This window comes from Pantherophis guttatus, chromosome 4 (assembly GCF_059756535.1).
Source record: "Pantherophis guttatus breed Tessera chromosome 4, ASM5975653v1, whole genome shotgun sequence".
In the NCBI taxonomy this organism is placed as follows: domain Eukaryota; kingdom Metazoa; phylum Chordata; class Lepidosauria; order Squamata; family Colubridae; genus Pantherophis; species Pantherophis guttatus.
In genome coordinates this window covers 88586337-88606424 of record NC_142066.1, presented here as the reverse complement: position 1 = coordinate 88606424, position 20088 = coordinate 88586337, and the positions used below count along the sequence as shown (strand labels likewise).

Below are 20088 nucleotides of genomic sequence, written 5' to 3'. Positions count from 1 at the left end.
ACAGACCTGGGTATTTTATGGTCTCTGGGCCACATCTGGCCTTTTGGATATCTCTTTCCGGCCTGTGTGAGGTCAATTGGAAGTTAGAAATCAAATATAAATAAGCATGCTGTAGGGGGCAGAGTTTGGTATGGCTCTGCGCAGTCACCATGCTTCCTTCACTCAGCTGATAACCATGGGCGGGTGAGAAAAGAAGCATTTTTCTGTCCCTGTGCAGCACTTGCTCTTCGCCTGGAGTAGCCTGAGTTGAGGTGATGGAATTTGAGGACATTGGTTCAGACCAGCCTCTCATGTAGCCCCTTGAAAAAATTAATTGCCCACTGCTGCTCTAAAGTAAAAGCTAAATCCCAAATCTTAATGTCAGTAGTGATGAGTAGAGTTTAGAAACATTACTGGAAATTTTCAACAGAAAATGTGAAAGATATGGATAATTTCAATTTCTGTCCTGCCGGCACTGTCAACAAGTAGATAATACCATTGATCACAAACCAGTGGCTGACTTTATAGTGAGTCTTGATTAAATACAAGATTGCCCTGAATATACGGTATTGTTAATCTTTCCCTCTGTCAGGTTAATGGTAATGAATTAAAACTTTCTAGGATCAGTGTTCTTCTGGGTATAATAGAAGTGATGTTTGGAAGTATGTGGGAATCCAGCAGGGCTATAAAAGAGTTCCTGGAAATGAGATTTGCCTCTATCATTCTGAAGATCAAAATCAAGAATTATTTGTTTAACTAGTTGAGCAGCTGTATTGGGCCAAGCAACTTTAAATATGGAACAGATGTTGTATAGAAGGACAACCTTATTTCCATAAGTAGCAGGAACCATGTGAAGAGTTAATCATATAGAGGAGCAGTTCATATAATTGGCAGCACTGTGCAGACTTTGGTACATGTGAACTATCAAATGAAAACCAAACATAATTTTTTTGCTGTTCGTAGTTGGTAATGAGAATGCTGATAAAACAATAGAAACTCTAACTCAGCGAGTAAAACATAAAGAAAACTTGCTTCATCAGTGTAAAGAAAGAATTAAATCTCAGAAGGAGCGCTTAGCACAGCTGACCAGTGAGAAAGAAGCACTACAGGAACAACTATATGAGAGGCTTCAGGAGCTAGAGAAAATAAAGGTACTGGGAAAATAAAGGCTTCTCATGATATTAATTTTTATCTTATTACAAAAGATGCCAGAGGTTATAATCCATTTTGATAAAACAGCAAGACAGAACAAATTCTAAATAATAATAATAATGCAATGTGCTAAAAGATAGAAATTTTGTCATGTTTGATAATGTTTAGAAGGAAACTGGTTGTTAATATATTCAGATTAAACATAGATGTAGATTTTAGTAATATATTTTTTTAAAAAAATATTAGGATAAGGAAATGGTACCATGGCACTTATGGCACAGAGTCTATTTTTATTTGGTTTATTATTTCTGTTATATGCATATGTATGCAGAAGGGAAAAAAACACAAATAAATAAATAAATAAATAAATAAATAAATAAATAAATAAATAAATAAATAAATAAATAAATAAATAAATAAATAAATAAATAAATGTGTGTGTGTGTGTGTGTGTCTATGTGTGTGTGTGTAGGTCTTTGGTTATTCGGGTTTTGTCCTGCGTAAAATTGGAAGTACCTTGGCGATGTTTCGACGAAGTCTCATTTGTCATCTTCAGGCTGGTGTCTTCGGCCTTGTGCTTCTAGGAGCAATGTGTGATCGTGGTTGTTTCTTCTTTTCAACTGCCAGTGGGGGTATGATCTGATTGGGTGGGAGCATGGATGTGTTCTGATTGGGTGGAGGTGTGTTCTGATTGGGAGGGGGCTTGGCTGTGCTCTGATTGGGCGGGGGTTGGCTGTGCTGTGATTGGCTGGGGGTATGTTCTGATAGGGTGGGGGCTTGACTGTGCTCAGGTTGGTCTGAGTTGCAGGGGGATTTGAACTCATGACCTGCGTTGCTGTTGTTTGGCTCCGCGCTCATGGTCGTGCCGCATCTTCATAGAGTGTGTCAGTTTGCTTCATGTATGGATTGGAGGGGTTTAAAGTGGTTAATGATGCAGCTGTGGTCTGGCTTCTGGTTTGTGGTCATGCCTCATCATCGGTGTGGGCTTGGGCTTGCTTTTTGCGTGGATGTGTGGAGGTGACGTCCTGTGTGGTTTTTGTGAGTGTGGGTCTGGTGTTTGGGATTCGTTTGTCAATAAGGGCGGGTTTCCAAATGGCTGGTAGGCGGGAGGTATCACCCCTTTTATTCATGCTGTGGGAACGTTTTTCTATCTCAATGGCTTCTCTGATTATTCTGTTATTAAAGTGTTCAGTTTTGGCGATAGTTTTGGTTTTTTTTAAATCAATTTCATGTCCTGTGGCTTTAAGGTGTTGGACTAGGGAAGAAGTTGGTTCCTCTTTTCTGACTGAGTTTTTGTGTTCTTCGATGCGTGCATTTATTCTTCTGTTGGTTTGTCCGATGTATGAGGTGGGGCAGGCGGTGCATGGGATTTCATATACTCCTTGATTTTCTAACTCAGTTTTGTCTTTGGGGTTTCTTAGAATGGTGGATATTTTTCGGTTTGTGCAGAATGCTGTCTTGATGTTGTGTTTGTGGAGGATCTTGCTTATTCTGTCTGTGGTGCCTTTTATGTATGGGAGGAGGGCTTTGCCGTTTTCTTGTTCTCTGTCTTGGATTTTAGTGGATGTCTCTTTTTGGATTAGGGTGATAATCTTGTTTCTTTGGAATCCGTTGGATGTTAGTACATTAGTGAGAGTGTGTGGTTCGGTTTTTAGGTGTTGTTCCTCAGCTAAGCGTTTTGTTCTGGAGATGAGTGTCTTGGCTACGGAGTTGATCTGTGCTGGGTGGTGGTGTGAGAGTGCGTGCAGATAGCGCTTTGTGTGTGTTTTCTTCTGGTAGATGGTGTGTCCTAGGGAGCCATTGTATTTCTTGTAGACTAAGACATCCAGGAAGGAAAGTTGGTTGTTAGCTTCTGTTTCCATGGTGAACTTTATTTTGGGGTGTAGGCTATTGAGGTGTGTGAGGAAGTTGTCCAGTTTTTCTTTCCCGTGTGGCCAGATTACGAAGGTGTCATCTACGTATCTGAGCCCATTGGATCACCTCTCTCACCTGTCATCGCAAACCTCTACATGGAACATTTTGAAACCCAAGCCCTTGAAAAATCTGATCACAAACCCAAACTCTGGCTCAGATACGTAGACGACACCTTCGTAGCACAGCCATACTCCCACCCAATCAGTTCATACCCCCACTGGCAGTTGAAAAAAAGAAATAACCATGATCACACATTGCTCCTAGAAGCACAAGGCCAAAGATACCTGCCTGAAGATGATGAATGAGACTTCGTCGTAATGTCGCCAAGGTACTTCCAATTTTACGCGGGACAAAACCCGAATAACCAAAGACCTACATACAAATACCCGCGAAAACCTCAGAAAACAAATACACACACACACACACACACACACACACACACACACACACACATGTATTTCTCTTTAGCCAGGTTCTTCCTACGTTCTTCCTATGTGTATAAAGAGAAATACACATAAAGCCTACAAAAAGGAAAGAAAACATATATGCATATGCATATACATACATACATACATACATACATACATACATACATACATACGCAAGTTTTGGTGTATTCGGGTCTTTTCCCGTGTAAAATTGAGAGTATCTTGACGTTGTTTCGATGAGGTGCCCCTCGTCATCTTCAGGCTGGTGTCTTCGGCTTCATGCTTGTGCGAGCAAAGCATGATCGGAGATGCCGTCTCTCTATAAATACTGGTCCGATCCCCACACAAAGCAAACTAACACACGCCATAAGCACATAACAAGACCTCAGACTCGGAGCCAAACCAAAGCCCGGGATGTTGCATCACAACCATCTGCTCAAGACAATACATCACAGAACTCAGGATGTTACAACACAGCTAACTACCCAGGATGTTGCAGCACAGGACTCAGGATGTCACAACACTAGAGCTCAGGATGCTACCACAGAACCCATTACCCAGGTCATTACAACACAAAAGGCTAATGGGCACACAGCTAGGACCTTAGCCACACAGGATGTTATGAAACAGCCGACTAATCTGCAAACATCAACTCCATCTACTAATCAAGATGTAACAACACAGCCAACCAACCCGCTTACAACAACAAAGCCAGCACTCCACACCTCCCCACCAGTATTTATAGAGAGACGGCATCTCCGATCATGCTTTGCTCGCACAAGCACGAAGCCGAAGACACTAGCCTGAAGATGACGAGTGGGTCCTTGTCGAAATGTCGCCAAAATACTCTCAATCTACCCGTGAAAATCTATGATGTGTGTGTGTGTGTGTGTGTGTGTGTGTGTGTGTGTATTTGTTTTTGTAGATTTTCACGGGTACAGGTATGCAAGTCTTGGTGTATTCGGTTCTTTTCCCGTGTAAAATTTTCTTATAATCTTACACGGGAAAAGACCCAAATATATATTTATATTAATTTTATCTGCAGGCCATCTAGAGTCCTCATGGAATCAGACAGTCTTGAAGTATATATATATCTTCTCAAGTTTTCGCGGGTGTGTGTATGTAAAACGTTAAAATCTCAGGTGTTTTCCCGCGTCATTTAAAAGTCTGTTAGTTAAAATGCTTAAAATCCTGGCTAAGATCTCAGCTCAAAATCCTCCAAAATCCCAACAAAACACTTTGTAAGGTCTTTTAAAACTCTGGCTAAAATCCTAACCAACACTTTAAAGATTTGGAAACAAGCGTCTTAACAAAGGGCTTTAATTTTGCAGTAACACTCAAGAGAATTCCTACAGAAACAATAATATATGAAGTGGAAGCCATCTTAACAAAACTTAAGTTTGAGGATGCTGATAAAATTAGGCATGAGGTTACTAATATTATCTGCACTAGTAAACCCCCTAAAAGTAATCTGTCCAGAGAAGAATATAGAGCATTTCAGGAACTAAGAAAGGATGACGGTATAATCATACTGCCCGCAGACAAAGGCAATGCTATGATGATAATGAATACGGTGGATTACGACAAAAAGTTGCTCGAGCTCCTCCAAGATGTTACGTATAAACCGTTAAGTACTGACCAACCTCATATTTAGAAAAAACTACCAAAACCAAGATAAAGGCCAGTCCCATAGATAAAGAAGTTCAACAAACAATCATCCCTAGAGAGAAGTCATCGAAATTTCCAAAACTATCTGGCCTCCCAAAAATACATAAAGAGGGCATACCTCTCAGACCCATAGTTAGCTCCATAGACTCTCCGCTACAAAACTTGGCTAGATATTTAGCCAAACAACTACAACAGTTTGTGGAATTGATTGCTTCTTATGTGCAGAACTCATATCATCTCATAGAAATTCTGAGAAACCAATGCATAGAAGAGGGTGACCTACTTGTAAGCTTTGATGTGTTCTCATTATTCACCCAAGTACCCAGTATAGAAGCTCTAGCAATGATCAAAAATAAATACCAACCACCAAACCACATCATAAAATTGGCAGAGCATTGCCTTTCTAACACCTATTTCATGTACAATGGGCAAAGATATAAACAAATGCAATGAGCACCAATGGGATCACCACTCCCACCAATTATTCCAATCTGTTCATGGAGGGATTAGAAATTAAGGCGTTGGAACAAACTACTTATAAACCAAAATTATGGCTTAGATATGTAGATCTGGCCCCATGGAAAAGACAAGCTAAACAATTTTCTAGCACATTTGAATAACATGCATCTGAAGATACAGTTCACTATGGAAATGGAGATTGAAAATCAACTCTCATTCTTAGATGTATTAATATACAAGAAAACTGATGGCACCCTAGAACATAGTGTCTACCAAAAGAAGGCACACACAAATCAATACCTAAACACATACTCACACCATCATCCTTCACAAATAAATTCAATGGCAAAAACTTTAATTACTAGAACTAAACATCTAGCAGATAAGGCACATGTACAAACAGAGCTTCAGACTCTCACAGAGGTATTAATGGCAAATGGGTTCCATGAAAATAAAATTAGAAGTATAATCCGGCAAGGGACATCAGGACAGAGCGAAACCCAAGAAGAAGAACAGAATATGGGAAAAGCCATCCTGCCCTATATAAAAGGGACCACCGATAAAATTAGTAAGATATTACAGAAACACAAAATAAAAACAGTGTTCCGCGCAGATAGAAAAATATCGATGATGTTAAGAAACCCCAAGGATAAAATTGAGCTGGAAAATCAAGGGGTATATGAAGTGCCATGTGCCTCATGTCAGTCATCTTACATTGGACAGAGAAATAGATGAATAGGTGTGTGTTTAGAAGAACACAAAAACGCAGTGAAAAAAGAAGAGCGAACTTCTTCCTTGGTACAACACATGAAGGCCACGGGACAAAAGATCAACTTCAACAATACTAGAACAGTGGTGAAAGAGGAACATCTTACTAAGAGAATAATTAGGGAGGTTATCAAAATTTAAAAGAGGCCGCAGAATATGAACAGACGTGATGACGCTTCTAGGTTATCAAGTATTTGGAGACCTGCGCTGAGGGAAACTCGAGTTTTAACATCAGAGGATAGGCAGAGATCCTAAGAGGCAACCAGTGGTGTTGTAATGCCTGCCAGAATCCTTTCCTCTTTGCAGATGATAGCTAGCAATAGGGAGAGAGAAAGAACCGAACCAGAAGATATGCTGAGATCTCAACAGGCAACCAGTGGTGCTGTGATACCTACTAGAATTCTTACCTCTTTGCAGTTGACAGTTATTAATAGGGAATCAGAGAAAGCTGGGCCGTTAACACGCAGTCAGGCTGCAGCTAGGATAATGAAGCAGGACCCACAACTTCTAAACTGATAGTAAAGGCCAGAAGATGACAAGATAGAGAGCTTGTCAAAATGTTGCCAAACCTTTAAAGTGTTGGTTGGAATTTTAGTCAGAGTTTTAAAAGACCTTACAAAGTGTTTTGTTGGGGTTTTGGAGGATTTTGAGCTGAGATCTTAGCCAGGATTTTAAGCATTTTAACTAACAGACTTTTAAATGATGCGGGAAAACACCCGAGATTTTAACTATATATATATATATGTGTGTGTGTTTTCTGAGGTTTTCGCAGGTGTTTGTATGTAGGTCTTTGGTTATTTGGGTTTTCTCCCGCGTAGAGTTGGAAGTGTCTTGGCGACGTTTCGGCAAAGTCTCATTCGTCATCTTCAGGCTGATGTTTTCGGCTTCGTGCTTCTAGGAGCAATGTGTGATCGCAGCTGTTTCTTCCTTTTAACTGCCAGTGGGGGTGTGAACTAATTGGGTGGGAGCTTGGCTGTGTTTGATTGGGTGGAGGTGTGTTCTGATTGGTTGGGGACTTGGCTGTGCTCTGATTGGATGGGGGGTTGCTATCATCTCGTTTATTCACAGCATGAATAAACGAGATGATACCTCCCGCCTACCAGTCATTTGGAAACCCGCCCTTATTGACAAACGAATCCAAAACACCAGACCCACACTCACAAAACCCACACAGGACGTCACCTCCACACATCTACGCAAAAAGCAAGCCCAAGCCCACACCGATGATGAGGCATGACCACAAACCAGAAGCCAGACCACAGCTGCATCATTAACCACTTTAAACCCCTCCAATCCATACATGAAGCAAACTGACACACTCTATGAAGATGTGGCACGACCACGAATGCGGAGCCAAACAACAGCAATGCAGGTCATGAGTTCAAATCCCCCTGCAACTCAGACCAACCTGAGCACAGTCAAGCCCCCACCCTATCAGAACACACCCCCAGCCAATCAGAGCACAACCAACCCGCATCCAATCAGAGCACAGCCAAGCCCCTAACCAATCAGAACACACCTCCACCCAATCAGAACACAGCCAAGTTCCCACCCAATCAGCTCACACCCCCACTAGCAGTTAAAAGGAAGAGACAGCTGCGATCTCACATTGATCCTGGAAGCACGAAGCCGAGAACACCAGCCTGAAGATGACGAATGAGACTTCGTCGAAACGTCGCCAGGACACTTCCAATTTTACGTGGGAGAAGACCCGAATAACCAAAGACCTACATACAAACACCCGCGAAAACCTGAGAAAACAAATATCGCACCTCTACGGAGAGGAAATCCACCATCTGACCAGGACCTATGAAAAACTTGAAGTCCAAAGAGCTTCCATTTTATGTGACCTTGCATTCCTACGCAACTGCCGAGATCAAAATTTAATCCCCACAGGCTTCCAACTGAAATTCCACTCCAACTCTGCAGCCACCAAACGCATTCTGAAAAGAACAGAACTAGCCCTAATCAGAAATGAACTCCACAGAAAAAGATTCCTCCTAGACCGAATCAACAAGGATCTCCTCACACTTCACCTCAAACTCAGCAACAAGATCCACCCCGCACTTTGGGACAAATCCAAACAACTTGCCGTCTGAAGAGCCGAAACACAGACCACACTCAAGACAGACACACACACCAACAAACTCCGAAGACTACAAGAACGCAAGAAACAATCCCCTCCACCCTCACAGACACACATGAAACAAACAGTGCATAATATCTCAGATAGGATCCTCACCAAAGCCGAAACCAATGTCCTTTCCAAAGGATTCAACTTTGCAGTCACTCCCAAAAGCATCCCCACTGAAACCATTATATGCGGAGTTGAAACCAGCCTGACCAAAATCAACCCCGACGACGCAAACAGAATCAGACTCGAAATCACCAACATCCTCTGCACCAGCAAGCCACCCAAAAGTAACTTACCCAAAGAGGAACAGACAGTACTACTTAACCTGAAAGAAGACACCAGCATAACAATCCTACCAGCAGACAAGGGCAATGCCACGGTGGTTATGAACACATCTGACTACCAAACCAAATTAACCAACCTACTCCAAGACTCCATATACAAACCCCTAAACACAGACTCCACCACCTACCTGGAAAAAATCACCAGATCCAAAATAAAAGCCTCCCCCATCAGCGAAGAGATTCAGCAAAGAATCATTCCCAGAGAGAAATCATCCAGATGCCCTAAGCTTTATGGTCTCCCCAAGATACACAAAGAAGGAACCCCACTTAGACCCATAGTCAGCTCCATAGGCTCACCTCTACAAAACCTAGCCAAATTTCTCGCCAAACAACTACAGCCCTATGCAGAATCCATCACCTCATACGTAAAAAACTCATTCCAGTTCATAGACATCATAAAGCAACAAAACTTACAGCCCAGTGACCTACTCGTGAGCTTCGATGTCATATCCCTCTTCACCCAAGTACCAATCAAAGAAGCCTTGACAGTTATCCAAAACAAATATAACCCCCCCCCAAGCACATCTTAGATCTGACCAACCACTGCCTATCCAACACATACTTCATCTATAATGGACAGAAATACAAACAAATAGAAGGAGCACCCATGGGATCACCCCTCTCACCTGTCATTGCCAACCTCTATATGGAATACTTTGAAACCCAAGCTCTAGAAAAATCTGATCACAAACCCAAACTCTGGCTCAGATATGTAGACGACACCTTCATAATCTGGCCACATGGGAAAGAAAAACTGGACAACTTCCTCACACACCTCAACACCCCAAAATACAGTTCACCATGGAAACAGAAGCGAACAACCAACTTCCCTTCCTGGATGTCTTAGTCTACAGAAAATCCAGTGGCTCCCTAGGACACACTATCTACCAGAAGAAAACACACACAAACCGCTATCTGCACGCACTCTCACACCACCACCCTGCCCAGATCAACTCTGTAGCCAAGACACTCATTTCCAGAACAAAACGCTTAGCTGACGAACAACACCTAAAAACCGAACTACACACTCTCACTAACGTACTAACATCCAATGGATTCCAAAGAAATAAGATCACCAACCTAATCCCAAAAGAAACCCCCACTAAAATCCAAGACAGAGAACAAGAAAACGGCAAAGCCCTCCTCCCATACATAAAAGGCACCACAGACAGAATAAGCAAAATCCTCCACAAACATAACATCAAGACAGCATTCTGCACAAACCGAAAAATATCCACCATCCTAAGGAACCCCAAAGACAAAATTGAGTTAGAAAATCAAGGAGTATATGAAATCCCATGCACCGCCTGCCCCACCACATACATCGGACAAACCAACAGACGAATAAGTGCACGCATAGAAGAACACAAAAACTCAGTCAGAAAAGAGGAACCAACTTCTTCCCTGGTCCAACACCTTAAAGCCACAGGACATGATATTGACTTTAAAAAGACCACAACTATCGCCAAAACTGAACACTTTAACAACAGAATAATCAGAGAAGCCATCGAGATAGAAAAACGCCCACGCAGCATGAGCAAACAAGACGATACCTCCCGCCTACCAGCCATTTGGAAACCCGCCCTTATTGACAAACGAGTCCCTAACACGACGAATGACACCAGACCCACACTCACGAGAGCCACACAGGATGTCACCACCACACATCCACGCAGAAAGCAGACTCAAACCCACACTGATAATGAGCCACGACCAAGGACCAGAAGCCAGACCGCAGCTGCATCATTAGCCACTTTAAACCCCTCCAATCCATACATGAAGCAGACTGACACCCACCATGAAGAGCTCGCACGGCCACAAACACGAAGCCAAACAACAACAACGCAGCTCACCAGCTCAAATCCCCCTGCAACTCAGACTAAGCTGAGCACAACCAAGCCCCCACCCAAACAGAACACACCCCCAGCCAATCAGAGCACAACCAACCCCCCATCCAATCAGAGCACAGCCAAGCCCCTAACCAATCAGAACACACCTCCACCCAATCAGAACACAGCCAAGTTCCCACTCAATCAGCTCACACCCCCACTAGCAGTTAAAAGGAAGAGACAGCTGCGATCTCACATTGCTCCTGGAAGCACGAAGTTTCTGGGCTTTTTGTTTTTTGCTGACAAACAGCAACTCTGTGCTGCTATTTGGGAGACTCAGATAGCTATTTCTGCCTCATAAGGCGTCATCAGTGAGCCACACCCTCTTCTCAGGTATCCTCCCTGTAAAAGTACAATGTTTCTTTTTCTTTTTCGTAGTCTTTTATGTGCATATTCTTTCTAGCCAGGTTTTACCTATGTAAGCTAAGATGTTCTACTGCCCTGGTTCTATGAAAACTCATTCACAAGTTTCTGGGCTTTTTGTTTCTTGCTGACAAACAGCAACTCTGTGCTCCTATTTGGGAGACTCAGATAGCTATTTCTGCCTCATAAGGCATCATCAGTGAGCCACACCTTCTTCTCAGGTATCCTCCCTGTAAAGGTACAATGTTTCTTTTTCTTTTTCGTAGGCTTTTATGTGCATATTCTTTCTAGCCAGGTTTTACCTACGTAAGCTAAGATGTTCATACTGTATTTTCCGGCGTATAAGACGACTTTTTAACCCAGGAAAATCATCTCAAAAGTCGGGGGTCATCTTATACGCCGGGTACCCGAATCTGAGTTGCTGGCGCTGACCGATGACACTACGGGAACGCCGGCAACATTGAGGGGAAGCTGTACTCCGAATTAGTTCCAACCTACAAGAGGTGCCAGGCAGTGTGCGGCCCACGAGAAAGGAATGCGTCCCCACTCTACCCCAGAATTTGGGTCACCTTCCTTCCTTTCCCATCGGCGCCAAGCCAGGAAAGTGCGCTGCGCACACCCTTTGCCTGCAAGCCCGGGCGCCGATCCAGAAAGCTGCAGAAGGAACTGGGCACCGGCTGTCATGTCTTTTCTGGTGTGCGGGGTTCGGCACCTGGGCTCCCGGGGTTTAAGCCTCCGGGCCAGCCCGCACTGCTCCAGGATGTTCGCTTCGGGCTCCTTGGAATCGCTGCCGGGCAGTTCTTCCCATTGGGGCGATGGTGGGTCGCAGTGATCGGCGTCACTTGGACTGCGGGAGCCACGGCGGTGCTGGCCGGGCTGGGTCTGGTGCGGCGGGCGGAGATGAAGGAGCAGCCTCGGCGGCAGCAGCAGCAACAGCAGCAATTACAACCGGAAAAGCCGTGGGGAAAGGAGGACAAGGAAGATCTGGCAAGGCGGTGCGAGCGCTTCATGGCTCCTCTGGTGAGCGGATTGCGAGAGCTGCGTGACTGGGGCAGAGACATGCGAAGTCGCATGGAGCTTCTCATAATGGAGACGCAGAGCCAGGTGTGCAAGGCGCTGGCCCAGGTCGACCACGGCGCCACTTTCACCATGGACCTCCTTGGAATCGTCTTGGAATGCTGGAACCAGCTGGTTGCTGCACGGAGCTTCCCCCAGGCATCTAGGGGGATATTATCGACGCTCCGACTTCCCCAGATCGGTGGGGCTCGCCATCAGTGGGGGTCAGCTGGGGAAGTCGGAGCGTCGGTAATATCCCCCTTGATTCCTGGGGGAAGCTCCGCTCAGCAACCAGCTGGTTACAGCATTCAGCAGCATGCAGCCTTGACTAGATCGGCACAGCTTCCTGTCAATGTTGTCGGCGCTCCCATAGGGTCATCAATCAGCGCCAGCAACTCAGATTCATGAAGCTGTGCCGATCTCGACAAGGCTGCATGGGTGAAGGAAAAAAACCTGGTACAAAATAGCCCTCTTGCCACTACACGTAGCGTAGCCCATTACCTTTCTCTACAGTACAGCAACAGTACATACAGTACAGCAACAGTACATACAGTATAGTATACAAATATAGCAGTCAAGACCCCATCATGGTTCCACCAGCAAGAAGAAAGAAATATGAAGCCAGTTTTAAACTTAAAGTTGTAAACTTTGCCATGGAACATAATAACTGTGCTGCTGCAAGACAATATGGAGTAACAGAAAAGATGGTTCGGGACTGGAAAGCAAATGTAAAAGCATTAAAGAGTATGCCAAGGGGTAAGTGTGCATTAAGAAGAGGCAACCCACATTGGCCAGAACTCGAAAAACATGTAGCAGACATGGTGAATGAGCATCGCCAAAACGGTTATGTAGTGACACGAAATAAAATATGTTTGTTTGCACTTCAGTGGGCCAAATCTAACCCAGATCACAGCAACAGATTTAAGGCCACTGTATCCTGGTGTACTAGATTCTTGGAAAGGCATAATTTGGTTCTGAGGCAAAAGACAAAAATTGCACAAAAATTACCTGCAGATTTTGATGCCAAAGTAAATAGTTTCCATCGATATGTAATAAAACAGCACAAGAAACATGGCTATGCGTTAAGTAGTATTGGAAATATGGATGAAACTCCAATGAATTTTGATATGATTGGAAATAAAACTGTCCATCCAAAAGGTGAAAAAACAATTTTAATTAAAACAACAGGACATGAGAAGTCCAATTTTACAGTGGTACTAGCATGCACAGCTGATGGCTCCAAACTGAGACCAATGATTATTTTTAAAAGAAAAACAATGCCGAAACTCAAGTTCCCTGTTGGTTGTTTTGTACATGTGAATGAAAAAGGCTGGATGGATGAAGAAGGGGTAAAGCTATGGCTTGATAATGTATGGAGCAGGCGACCAGGTGGACTTATTCAAAAACGTAGTCTACTGGTGTGGGATATGTTCAGGGCTCATTTAACTCCCAGCACCAAGCAAAGGCTTGCAAGAATAAACACAGATGCGGCAGTTATTCCTGCAGGATTGACATCGGTACAGCCACTGGATGTGTGCCTAAACAAGCCATTTAAAAATTGCATTCGAGAACCGTGGAATGAGTGGATGGTTAGCGGTGAAAAGTCATTCACAAAAGGAGGAAATGTGTTCTCCACAGTTGGATGTTTTGTGCAAGTTTGTATAAAAGCCTGGAATGATATTGATGCAGAAACAGTAATCAAGTCTTTCAAGAAATGTGGCATATCAAATTCATTAGATGGTATGGAGGACGACTACTTGTGGCAAGATGAAGAGGAAGCCGAAGCTGAGACCACACCATCTAATACGGAATTATATCCATATGATGACTGCCTTACAAATGTATCACAAGATGTCATTGATGTACTTATGATATAAGATGACAAACAGGAGGATTTTGAAGACTTTTAAAGGGAAACTGTCACGCCAGCAAAACCTGTAAAAATAGCTTGCAGTTATGATGGGCGTTGCTGACTCTCCAGGGACTTGCCCGGCACTGGCTCTCTATTGTTTGTTATCTTCCTCCTATCATCATCAGTTCCAGTTTGGTTGACAGCTTAGAAAACAAACAGCATGGCAGCTCCCATGGGTTTATTGTCTTATCCTTCCTTTCAGCTTTAGAGTGAATTAGGAAAAGTTTAATCCAATTGCACTGTTTTATGTTGACATGTTTGATGACAAACAGCCTTATGTTTATAAGTGACAGTTTTCCTGTTAAGTACCTGCATGTCATAAGCATTTGAATTAAAATTACCATATTGAAATCAAATCTGATGTTTTTTAATTTTTATTTGGTGTGCGTTGGAAGCGGGGTAGTCTTATACGGCGAGTATAGCCCAAACCCTATATTTTAACAGGAAAAGTAGGGGGTTGTCTTATATGCCCAGTCGTCTTATACGCCGGAAAATACAGTATATATATTTATATATATACAATATATACATACACAGACACGCGTGTGTATATATATATATATATATATATATATATATATATATATATATATATATATATATATATATATATATATATGTTTATGTAAGTTTTCACGGGTATGTATGTGTGTATAGTTAATATTTCGGGTTTCTTCCCGTGTAATTGTGGATATATCCCTAAAAGGGTAGAAGCGACGTTTCGGCAGAATCCCATCTGCCATCATCAGGCTTATGCCAGTAGTCATATATATATATTTATTTCTTTTGATTCATAGGTATAAATGTGCGATATTTTTGCAATCAGGGTTTTTTCCTATGTTGAAAGATGTTAAAATGGCCATGGTGGGATGAAATCTCTATTCATCACTTTCAGACCTGTCAGACATTTTATGTTGTTTCTTCTGTGACTTATGGGAGACTGGGATAGCACTATTTCGGCCTTTTTAGACCTCTTCAGCCAGACACACCCATATTTTGTGACTCCTCCCTGTAGAGGTCAAATATTTATTTCTTTTGATTCATAGGTATAAATGTGCGATATTTTTGCAATCAGGGTTTTTTCCTATGTTGAAAGATGTTAAAATGGCCATGGTGGGATGAAATCTCTATTCATCACTTTCAGACCTGTCAGACATTTTATGTTGTTTCTTCTGTGACTTATGGGAGACTGGGATAGCACTATTTCGGCCTTTTTAGACCTCTTCAGCCAGACACACCCATATTTTGTGACTCCTCCCTGTAGAGGTCAAATATTTATTTCTTGTGCAAAATGACTGCTAACATAAGCCTGATGATGGCAGATGGGATTCTGCCGAAACGTCGCTTCTACCCTTTTAGGGATATATCCACAATTACACGGGAAGAAACCCGAAATATTAACTACACACACACACACACACACACACACACACACACACGTATATGTATATGTATATATATATATATATACATATATACACACACACACACACACACACACACACACACACACATACACATACACATATACACATATACAGAAACATACATACACACACACACACACATATATTTTCAAGACTGTCTGATTCCATGAGGACGCTAGATGGCCTGCAGATAAAATTAAAACAAAAATAGAACATCCAGTAGAAGGGAATATTTCTGGTCAGGTTGCACCAGAAGTCTCTCTCCTTTTTCAATTATTGATACATAATTCAAAGGGACATCAGTATTTGAAAAAATAACTTTCAGTACAAAATTAAAATACTGAAATAACCTTTGTACAAGAGAGCGTATAACACATGATGGCATTGCTATATCATATTAATCAGTGTTGCTATATATCTTGGGTTTAGCCAAAGTTACAAATTTATATTTACATCCCTTCATCATATAAAAAAGATACATAGATTTGCAGTTCATGTTAAATAATATTTTTGGGTTAATTATAATTTTAAATCTATAAAATTATAAAATATAGATTTTTTTTCCAGCGATCACATGCCAAATTTTTTTTATTCCATGCATCTAGTTTTTATTGAACATTTATATACCATAATGTGGTATATATCTATGACAATTTATAGTTATTATGTAAATTGGAAAGTTCATGCTAATCTTCAGTGCTAGAGGAAATTCTGAAGCACTTAGAACGTAAATTTTAAGAAAGAAGTGGACTCTTCCTTTAAAAAAAAAATAGCCAAATAGAAGAATGTGAGAAAATTACTGGTCTTGAGTATTCTAAAGTTTATTTTGTTTCTGTTTCTTAGGATTGTCATATGGTTGAAAAGAATAAAATCATTACTCAGCTACGTGAAAGCAAAAACTTGATAGAACAGTTAGAGCAAGATAAAGTAAGCAATGTACATTTTTGAAGTGCCATGATTTCTTAGTGATACCAATTCTAGTAATAAAATGAAAAGTTATATAATTATCACAATTATTATTGAAATAACTTATTCCTCTTTTTCATTCCCTCTGACCTCTTTTGGGTAAGCGTAGACATAACAATGTTCATTCATATTTCTTTCAGTTACTTCTAGATAGTTTCCTCCTCTCCTTATCTTTTTGTTTCTTTAGATTTTATTTGTGTAATAAATGTTACATTTTTCTCAGCACCTCATTTTGATGCAACCTCAAGAGTGGGTGATTTAAGCAGCAAAGTAGTAATTGTATTCTGCATTTGTGCCTAGGTTTTATATTTATGAATTCTCACAGACTACATCTGTGCCTGCATTTTTTTTAGGGCATGATTATAGCAGAAACAAAACGGCAAATGCATGAAACTCTGGAATTGAAGGAGGAAGAAATTGCCCAGTTGTATATTCATATCAAGCAGGTGGTTTTGCAGAGTGAAGAACTAAAAAAACAGAAAGAAAAATCTGAAAAAACTGGTAAAGAATTTTGATTACTTACCTGAACAAGTAACACTTTTTGCATCAGTTTTCTGCTGATAGTCATGAGTTTTATTTTCCTAAACATTAAAACTAACATCACTAATTAAATAGTTGTAAGATATTTGTGTCTTTCAGAACAGGTTAATGCTTTGTGATATGTACTCATAAATGCAGAAACAGCATGTTAAGAGGTTTGTTGTTGAAGGTACTCTAGTTTTCCTCATTTCATACATTGCTATTAAGCATTTTTTCTTAAGAAGGCCCAAATACTGTATACACTCAATATAAATTTAAATCAACTAATTTTTATCTGATTTTCAAGGAGATCAGATTATGAATTGCCAAATCCTTGGTAGGGGAAATTCCATCAACTAATTAACAGTTAATATTGTAGTGACACCAGTCACTTACAAGATTTTAAATTCTGAAAAAAGTGATTTCATACTAGCTGTTTATTTTTCAATAAATAAAAAGATAAGATCATCTGTATTTATACTAGAAAATCTATATACTAAAACCCTGGTGCAGACTTTCTTCAAATTAGGAATAAGATACATCAGTGTGCATTAATTATCACTTATATCCTCCAGATCACTTTGTCTCTATCCTTTCTCATTTTTTCTCTCCATTAACACGTTTTGTATCATAACTTTGATGTGTAGGCTGTGTTTTCTGATTTACAAAAGGATAATTCCCTTTAAATACTATTTGATGAAAAGATACACAATGAGAAAATAGAGAATACTGAATGAGAAATTATTTGAGGAAGAGGGTACTGTACACCCGCTACTTAATAATTCTCCATTGTAGTGGGAATAGCATCCAGGAATGGGTTGTCCTTGTCTATTAACCAATAGGACTGAGTCTGTCAAAGCTGTGAGGACATGCCTACACCAATGGTCCCCAGCTTTTGACTCAGTCCTAGCTGAAGACAGACATATTCTCCTGATAGGAGGGAAATGGCAGTCAGACTGGGGAGATGCTCCATCTAATACATAGGATCGAGTCTGCCAATCAAATTGGCTCCGCCCTTCTGGCCTTCTCCAGTTCTTCGACTCGGTCTATGCTGGATGGACGTGTCTTCCAGCATTCCAATTTCTCTCACAACATCTTTCAACTCTACTTTCCATCGGACAGCCGGGATTGGCTTGCATCTGCCTGCTGGCAGACTGCCTTAACAGGCTTCAGATTCCTGTTAATTTATAGCTCCCAGGAAGATCTACGGAGCTTGGCTGTGATTCAAAGGCCTTTGCCTAGCAGCCTGCCTCGGCTCGAGGGGATCCTTGCCGGGCACACTAGTCGCGCTAATAGCCGGATGGCTAGCAACCTTTCAGGCCGGCCCTCTCCTCCTCTGGATGCCTCGGGGCTGTTTTACTTGTTTACAGCCAACTGTAAGTTTACCTCAGAATTTTTTTGCTGTTGAAGTGATTTCAAAATGGCGCAGGTACATTAGCGACCCCCTAGAGGGTTCATCTGCCTTGCCTCCCCCATCTAAGAGAGCTCGAGGGAAGAACCCTGCCTCTGCTCCCCCATCTCCTGTTCCTCTAAAGAGGATCAAAGGAGACATAAGGCAATAGAAAAAGCCTTCCTTAAGGCTCAGGCTCAGGTGGTTCCTCAGGGTCCTAGCCCCAGACAGGTTCCTGCCTGCAACCTCAATGTGGATTCCTCCAGGTCAGCGCGGGAGTTATCCCCTGACCTTTCAGCTGCTCCTCCCATAGATCCAGCCCCAGACAGCTTTCTGGTATTCCAGACTCTTCTGGATCCTGATACCTCATTACAACAGCGGGCTCCGGCTCCACCACCTGCCTCTGACCCAGCTCCAGCTCAGGCGCTTCCACCTCCCCCCATGGCTGAGGCCTTGGAAGCCATCATAACCAGGGCAATCAGACAGAGCCTAGCTCAGTGTCTCCCGCCAACCACTGTACATGCTCCCCTGGCACCCCTCAACAGGTGCAACCCAGGGAGCTGGAGGATTGTCTTTCTGAACAAGATCAGGCAGATTACCAACTCTCAGCCGATCAGACTTCTGGTTCTGAGGTAGACGAACCCCTTGATCAAGTCTGGTCTGATGACGAAGGTTTGTGTCCAGACCAGCCTTCGTTCATCGGCCTTTTTAGGCCCCAACTCTTCCATTCACTTCTATTCAAGGCTATCGCCACTACCCGCTTGGGAGAACCTCCTATAGCAGCTGCCACCTCCTCATTGACTGATCCAGCAACGGCCATGTTCGCAGAACCTACTGTAGATCCCGAAACCATTCTGGCCCCAAAGCTGTTTACTGACGTTCTCCAGCGCCAATGGTTCCTCCAGGGAGCGGGCCCCAGTCCCAACGGACTGGACAGATGCCTTTACAATTCGGCCCCTTCTCTGTGAGACCTTTTCCAACGTCCTGCTGTGGATCCTCCCATCGTGGCCCTCACCAACAATTCCCATCCTACGGGTCCTACCGAGGATTTGCTCCATCCGGAGGACAAGTGAGCAGAGAAGGTGCTCCTTAAAGGCCATCTAGCTACTGCCTAGTCCATCAGGGCGTCTACATCGGCTTCGTTGTGGCACAGGGTAGCCCTACTCTGGCTGAAACAACTCCAGGCTCACCTCCCTCTGACACTAGGTCTCACCAAGACCTAAATAAAATTTCAGCGGCTCTGGAATATTCGGCCGATGCAACGCTCAACGCCACTTGATTCTCCACACGATCTCTCGGTTCCAGCGTGGCCTCTCGCCGGCTCCCGTGGCTCTGCAATTGGCAAGAGGATATGCATAGTAAATGGTAACTTGCTTCCGCTCTGTATTCCGCTGGCAACTTCTTCGGTCCTTCGTTGGATCCTCTCCTTGTTGAGACAAGGGATAGACGTAAGGTCCTACCTCCAGCCTCCAGACGCGGTGACTCAAGTATTTGACTCCAGCACGGTATCAGTCCTTTCGATTCTCCAATTCACAGCCATTCCAGCCTCATTTTCAGTGGCTCTTCATGTCCAGACCTCTCCAGGAATCTCAGGTTAGGCAAGGCACCAGGTTTCCTCCCAAGTGTTTCCCACGTGGGGGCCGGGGCCGTTCCTATAGAAGACCCAGATAATCTTCCCCCCTCCCCTCCCATAGGTGGTTGCTTGTCCCTTTTTTCCACT

At 42.6% G+C, this 20088-nt stretch overlaps 1 protein-coding gene across 13 annotated transcripts in view; it reads left to right on the top strand.

Moving 5' to 3' along the window:
- Window positions 1-20088, top strand: part of GOLGA4 (golgin A4) — a 268354-nt gene that overhangs the window by 70261 nt on the left and 178005 nt on the right. For 8 of the 13 annotated variants that reach the window (XR_015733921.1, XR_015733922.1, XM_087892449.1 and 5 more), the window contains 3 exons: window positions 943-1130; window positions 16337-16420; window positions 16813-16960. Coding sequence is in view for 11 of the 13 variants with exons in the window: in XM_087892449.1 (XP_087748575.1) it covers window positions 943-1130; window positions 16337-16420; window positions 16813-16960 (420 nt within the window). In the remaining 2 variants the exon portion in view is untranslated. The remainder of the gene's footprint in view (window positions 1-942; window positions 1131-16336; window positions 16421-16812; window positions 16961-20088) is intronic. The other 5 variants (XM_060686081.2, XM_034421341.3, XM_087892454.1 and 2 more) reach the window with 3 other exon arrangements.